At 37.3% G+C, this 7,541-nt stretch overlaps 1 protein-coding gene across 1 annotated transcript; it reads right to left on the bottom strand.

Annotated features, from left to right (window-relative positions):
* Positions 1–236: 236 nt before the first annotated feature.
* Positions 237–710, bottom strand: LOC141659780 (uncharacterized). Its single transcript, XM_074466708.1, has one exon. It carries the CDS (start codon positions 708–710, stop codon positions 237–239), a length of 474 nt encoding a protein of 157 aa, XP_074322809.1.
* Between the last annotated feature and the right edge of the window lie 6,831 nt (positions 711–7,541).

Below are 7,541 nucleotides of genomic sequence, written 5' to 3'. Positions count from 1 at the left end.
ATGTAATTTCCTTCTTCTTCTTCAACACACCTAAGCAGAGGTTGGTTGAACCCTCTCTCGTACAGGACTTCATCGTATAGCACATATCTTGCAGCCTGATAGCGTAGTCGGCGAGCCATAAACTTATCCTCGGGGATTATTCCCTTGCGAATGTAAGCTAGAATGGGCGTCATCCATGTTTCCTTGGGAGCCTCATCCACTCGCATAGTTTCTACCTCTGGGATACTAGGAATCTCCTAGATTTCTAGGGGGATGGATCCTAACGACACAGCCTCTTGTTGCGACCCCATTTTTACCAGAGCATCCGCATTATTGTTCTTCTCCCGTGGAACACATTCCAATCTAACTTCTTTGAACATTCCAATCAGGCGCTGTGTACATCTCAAGTATAATTTTGTTCGTGGGCCTCGCGCTTGAAACCCCCCGTTCACCTGATTCACTACCAACTCTGAGTCACTTCTTGCAATTAAGTTTCGCACCCCCATTTCCAAAGCGATTTTCAGGCCATTAATCAGCGCCTCATACTCCGCATCATTATTGGTTGCATAAAACTTGAAATGAATGGCGCTCATCAGGTGGTGGCCCTCCGGAGACACAAGTACTATACCCGCACCTACTCCTCCATTATTAACCGCCCCATCCACATGCAAGATCCACCAAGGATGCGAAAACTCCTCCAAAGACTCATCAGAATGAGGCGGATGTAGCATCACTAAAGCTTTATCATCAATTTCAGAATCAAATTCCAACAAGAAATCGGCTAAGGCTTGCCCTTTTATCGCTGTTCGAGGTACATATTCCAAATCAAACTGTCCCAACTCCACAGCCCATTTCAGCATTCTGCCTGATGACTCTGGTTTGTGCAGGACCTGTCGCAGCGGGTACGCTGTACGAACTTCAACTCTATGGGCTTGAAAATACGGTCGTAATTTTCTTGATGCAAGAATCAGGGCGTAAACCAGTTTCTCCATGCTTGTGTAGCGAGTTTCAGCGTCGTGTAACCGCTTGCTCACGTAGTATACTGGTGATTGCTGCCCATCTTCTTCTCTTACCAGAACTGCACTGATCGAATATTCAGACACTGCGAGGTATAGTATTAGAGACTCCCCATCCAACGGCTTTGACAACATGGGAGGGTTTCCCAGTTGCTCCTTGATTCTTTTGAAAGCCTCTTCACATTCTGACGTCCATACAAAGTCTTTCCCAGCTAATTTGATCGCCTTGAAAAATACCTTGCATCTATCGGACGACTTGGAAACAAATCGATTTAACGCGGCGATTCTCCCAATCAAACTCTGCACTTGTTTCACATTGGTGGGTGACTTCATATCCATCAATGCCTTGATCTTTGCGGGGTTGGCCTCAATTCCCCTGTGGTTGACAATGAACACGAGAAACTTGCCCGACTCCACGCCGAACACACATTTTTGCGGATTTAATTTCATACGAAACCTCCTTAGAATGTTAAACATCTCCATCAGGTGCTTGATGTGGTCACCCGCTACCTTGGATTTTACCAGCATATCATCCACATACACTTCCATAGTTCTCCTGATTTCATCCTTGAACATCATGTTTACCAACCGCTGGTAGGTCGCGCCAGCATTAATCAATCCAAACGACATTCCTATATAAAAGTATAACCCCCTGTCAGTAATGAAGGATGTATGTTCTTGATTGGGCCATACATCGGAATTTGATTGTAACCAGAGTATGCATCCATAAAACTCAGCAACGCATGACCCGCCGTTGCGTCAACCAACTGATCGATTCTTGGCAGTGGGAAGCTGTCCTTTGGACAGGCCTTATTGAGATCTGTGAAATCCACACATGTCCTCCACTTCCCATTCGGTTTCTTCACCAGTACCGGATTTGCAAGCCATTCGGGGTAGAAAGATTCTTTGATTAGCCCCACCTCCAACAACCGGTCCACTTCTTCTTTTAATGCTATTGCCCTTTCTCCACTTACTGGGCGGCATTTCTGACGCATGCCCTTACAATTCGGAAGGATATTCAAACGGTGACACATTACTTCTGGGTCGATTCCTATCATATCTGAATGACTCCATGCAAAGACATCAAGATTTGCAATTAGGAAGCGGGCAAGACTTCTTCTCATTTCATCAGCCAACTGGGACCCCACTTTCAAAACCTTGCTCGGGTCATTTTTATCAACCGGTATAGATATTGTGTCTTCGGCCGGTCCCGTCTTTTAGGCGGTCATAAGGATCCTGGGATCCAAATCGAAATCAAAATCTCGGGGGTCTTCAACTTCCACTTTTATATCTGAGGGCGCGTCCTCATAAGTGGAAGCGTCCACCTCCAGACAGGACGTAGCCTTGTGTAACGTAGATGAAGAGGGCGCGTCCTCGTTTGGAGGAGCATCAACCTTAATTTCATTCAAGGGCGTGTCCTTCTCTCGAGGAGCATCAACCTTGAAGTTATTCCCGAGACATTGCAAAATCTCACTTCTTCCTTCCAACATTTCCCCGTTAACCTCTTTCTGTATGATTTCCTCTGTATGACTCACCACCACTTCTTTTACGCTACGGATCTTCGAAACACGTCCCCGCGTCAAAAAAGAGTTCCCAGAGCCATTGGTTTCTTCCTTTCCGGGGCTTTCAACAAAATAGTGGGCATGGACCTCTCCACTCGGTTTTGTATGAATATCTTCTACATATTCAAATGGGAGACCTTTCCCTTCATACCTTCATCTGCGAAATTCCTTGACAGCCTTGTGATAGCAGTCGCGTGACTCATACTGTGACCCTCTCAGACTGCCAACTCCGTTTGGCGTTGGGAACTTTATCATCAAGTGGTTTATCGAGGTTATCACCCTGAATGCTCGCAACCAACACTACAAAAAAACGGCTAAATACAACCGCCCAAAAACCGGTTGTATTTAGCTAAATACAACCGGATCCGGTCGTATCTAGCTAAATACAACCGGATTTTGGACCGGTTGTAAATGCTCGAGTAATATTTAGTAAATCGGTCATATTTAGTATATGGAGCGGCTAAATTCGGCCGAAAATGGTCGAATTTGTTTCTTAAATTTGACCGTTTTTGGTCAAATTTATTTCTTAAATTCGACCATTTTCAGTCGAATTTATTTCTTAAATTCGACCAAAAACGGTCGAATTTGTTTTTCACCTAAAATTTGAAAATCCCGCCCAAAAATTTGAATTTTTTTTTTAAAAATTGAAAAGTCCGCCTAAAATATAAATTCGACCGTATATGGTTGAAAATATTATTCTAAATTCAACTGAATGCGGTTGAATTAACGAGCAACATATTTTAAAAAAATCTCGCCGGAAACTTTTTCCGGCGAGCTTCAAAAAATCCGGCCACCATTCCGACAACTCCGATGTTGCCAAAATTTGGAAATACGATGCAATATTCTTGTTGGTAATTCTTCTTCACCTTCAAGCAACAACACGTAACGTCCAAGTTCTATCTCTGCGGCAAAGCCTACTTTTGGTGACTTCCCATTATTAAAATCAGTGTGTTCAGAAATGAGTTTTCTCTTCAACTGTTTGCAGTAGTAGCAACACGAAAGAACCGGTCTTAAGCATAAAATGGACATGACCCGGACCGTTTTGCTTGCTAAAAGAATGAATATCTGAATTGCAAAGCAGACACTCACTGTCACATTCTTAGAAACTTGCAAAACCTTCCTAAGTTTGCGACTATGAATCCTTATATCCATAGGTTTCTCTCTCCAATCTTTTAGCCCTTGTATTCCAAGAGCTGCAAGTATTGAATACTTGTAACTCGAGCTGCTAACATACCAATTGACTCCAGCCTTAAAAAACAATCTAATTTCTGCTTCAGCTAATATGACAGCTGCAAAGAGGCAGACAACTCCTGCATCAGCGCTAAAACAAACTGAGGGTTCCCTGTCTGAACCATCATCCAATATTTTCTAACATCTGCAATAAGACTCTCAACTCTAATCAATCTTCCTTTTTTTTCTTCTGGTTTATAGAACGCTACTCTATACAGCTCTCTGTATTTCCATTCAGAAAATGCGGTTGTTAAATGAAGAAAAGGAGGTTGGCCGGAAAAAGAAAGAAGTTAGCTGGAAAAAAAAGAATGAAGAAAGAGGCAGGGGAGGAGAGGAAAGGGGAGGGGAGGGGGAGCAGGGGAAAAAGTGACAGATGGGATGAGGGTGACGGGTGGGGGGGTGCGGGGGGGGGGGGGTGGTTTGGGGTTTATTTTAATATATAGTTTTATTTTTATAGAATGCAAAACTAACCGTTAGATTATTTTTTTTAAGGGGGTCAATTTGGTGCGTTGGATCTAAATCACGCGGATCGCTGACATGGCATTAAATTTAACTTTCATCGGTTGTATTTAGGAGTGTGATTTTATATTTGTTCCACTTAGTTTTACATTATGAAAATTAAAATTATAATACTATGATTATTTAATCATTTGATTATAAAATAATATATTGTTATAAAATATTAGAATATATTTTAACAACTACTTATTATACTAAAAAAATGGAATGATGATTTTGGTTAATTTAACATAAAAACCACCAAAAATAGTTTGCGGTATAATTTAGGATTATAATTCATTTCTAAAAAAAATTGTAATTTGTTAATCATTTTCTTAAAATATTATAATTTTATATTTTATTTTAAAAAATAATTATTTTAATAAAAAATATTGAAATTATAATTTTGATTGATTTTATGACCAGTACTTCTAACTAGTGTTTAATCCCATATTTAAGTTTCGATTTTTTAAAACATATTTTTGAATGATCCAACCATACGGATGTTAAAATCTGTATGTTTTAGTGATATGACAAAAAAGAAAATAGTACATAAATTAATTTTCAAATTTTTTTCTTCTGAATAAATATTAAATGTTTAAACTATTATTCAGAAAAAGAAAATTTTCAAAATAAGTTATACAACTATACTAGACAGGAGCCTTAAAATGCGTGCCAAACACTTCATTTTAAATGTTAACAATTCAAAGGGACAGAGGGAGTATATTTTAGTGATATGAGAAATTTTTTAGAAAAGAATAAATATATTTGGTTTGCCTTTTTAATAGTCAAAGACTAGTTTGACTAGTACTTCTAACTGGTGTTTAATCTCATATTGATGTTTCGATATTTTTAAAAATATTAATGAATGATCCAACCGTACGGATGTCAAGATCAATATATTTTAGTGATATGACAAAAATTTTAGAAAAAAATAAATATATTTGGTTTGCCTTTTTAATAGTCAAAGACTAATTTGACTCGTACTTCTAACTGATGTTTAATCTCATATTGATGTTTCGATATTTTTAAAAATATTAATAATGATTCAACCGTACGGATGTGAAGATCAATATATTTTAGTGATATGACAAAAAGTTTAGAAAAAAATAAATATATTTGGGTTGCCTTTTTAATAGTCAAAAAGTAGTTTGACCAATATTTCTAACTAGTGTTTAATCCCATATTGATGTTTTGATATTTTCAAAATATTAATGAATGATCCAACCGTACGGATGTCAATACCAGTATATTTTAGTGATATGACAAAAATTTTAGAAAAAATAAATATATTTGGTTTGCCTTTTTAATAGTCAAAGAGTAGTTTGACCAGTATTTCTAACTGGTGTTTAATCCCATATTGATGTTTCGATATTTTTAAAAATATTAATGAATGATCCAATCGTACGGATGTCAATACCAGTATATTTTAGTGATATGACAAAAATTTTAGAAAAAAATAAATATATTTGGTTTGTTTTTTTAACAGTCAACTAGTAATTTGATCCATACTTCTAACTAGTGTTTAATCTCATATTGATGTTTCGATATTTTTAAAAATATTAATGAATGATCCAACCGTACGGATGTCAAGATTTGTATATTTTAGTTATATGACAAAAAATTTAGAAAAAAATAAATATATTTGGTTTGCCGTTTTAATAGTCAAAGAGTAGTTTGACCAGTACTTCTAACTAGTGTTTAATCCCATATTGATGTTTCGATATTTTTAAAAATACTAATGAATGATCCAAACATACGGATGTCAAGATCTATATATTTTAGTGATATGACAAAAAATTTAGAAAAAAATAAATATATTTGGTTTGCTTTTTTAACAATCAACTAGTAATTTGACCCGTACTTTTAACTAGTTTTTAATCCCATATTGATGTTTCGATATTTTTAAAAATATTAATGAATGATCCAACCGTACGGATGTGAAGATCAATATATTTTAGTGATATGACAAAAAATTTAGAAAAAAATAAATATATTTGGTTTGTCTTTTTAATAGTCAAAGAGTAGTTTGACTAGTACTTCTAACTAGTGTTTAATCCCATATTGATGTTTCGATATTTTTAAAAATATTAATGAATGATCCAACCGTACGGATGTGATGAAAATAGTTAAAATTTAAATTTTTAAATTACTTACATTTTTCCGTGATTTTTTTTTGACAATTTTCATATCTGTATGGTTGGATCATTAAATTTTCAGTTAGAACCTCTAGACAACCTCTCAATTCAATTTGACCATTAAATTTTCTTTTATCAAGCCTCCATGGGTGTTCGGGATGGAGAAATCTCCTATGGTCCATGTAACACATTTTCCGACTATGTTTTAGGTACATAGAGGATGTTTCATAATTGCAAACTGGACAAGCTAGTCTTCCTTTTGTGCTCCATCCAGATAGCATTGCTAGCCCGGGAAAATCACTGATTGTCCAAAGTAAAGAAGCGCGCAAGTTGAAAGTATGGTCAGTAAGGGCATCATAAGTCTCAATGCCTACTTCCCACAGCTCATTCAGTTCAGCAATTAAAGGTTGCATGAAGACATCTATATTATTCTTCGGAGACTCGGGACCAGATATGAGTGTCGAGAGAATTAGATTCTCTTGCTTCATACACAGCCAGGGGGGAATGTTGTAGTTAACCAAAATAATTGGCCAAGTACTATGACTTATGTTCATAGTACGAAAAGGATTGAAACCATCAGCGGCTAGGCCCAATCTGATGTTTCTGTTCTCGGATGAAAATTGAGGATAACGAGCATCCAATGCCTTCCAAGCCTCTGCATCAGCGGGATGTCGAAGTTTGCCGTCCTTTTTTCGACCTTTTGCATGCCATAACATCAGTTCTGATAACTCTTTGCTCATAAACATGCGTTGCAACCTTTTTTTGAGTGGAAAGTAGCGCATCACGTTTGCCGGGACCTTGTGAATTAACTTCTTCCCATTATTGTCCACGGCGCCTTTTTTTTCCACTACGACCCACCTTGAAGCACCGCAAGTTTTACAATTTTCTTCTTTTTCATTTTCAGCCCAAAACAGCATACAATTATTGGGGCAGGCGTGTATCCTTTGATAATCGAGCCCTAAATCTTTAATAACATTCTTTGCCGCATTAAAAGACAAAGGAATGTGTGCTTCTGGAAAAGCATCTTTTATCAGCTCTAATAAATCCCCGAAACCCGACTCCGAAATCCCATGAATGCACTTTAAAGAGTACAGCCTAATGATAAAACTTAAGCGGGA

Source organism: Apium graveolens, chromosome 5 (genome assembly GCF_009905375.1).
Source record: "Apium graveolens cultivar Ventura chromosome 5, ASM990537v1, whole genome shotgun sequence".
Classification (NCBI taxonomy): domain Eukaryota; kingdom Viridiplantae; phylum Streptophyta; class Magnoliopsida; order Apiales; family Apiaceae; genus Apium; species Apium graveolens.
The sequence above is the reverse complement of the archived record's forward strand: the minus strand, read 5'-3'. Positions and strand labels throughout refer to the sequence as shown.

What these genes read in the sequence shown, in the direction of transcription:
- LOC141659780 (XM_074466708.1), bottom strand. Translation starts at nt 710, where the DNA reads ATGCTACATCCGCCTCATTCTGATGAGTCTTTGGAGGAGTTTTCGCAT.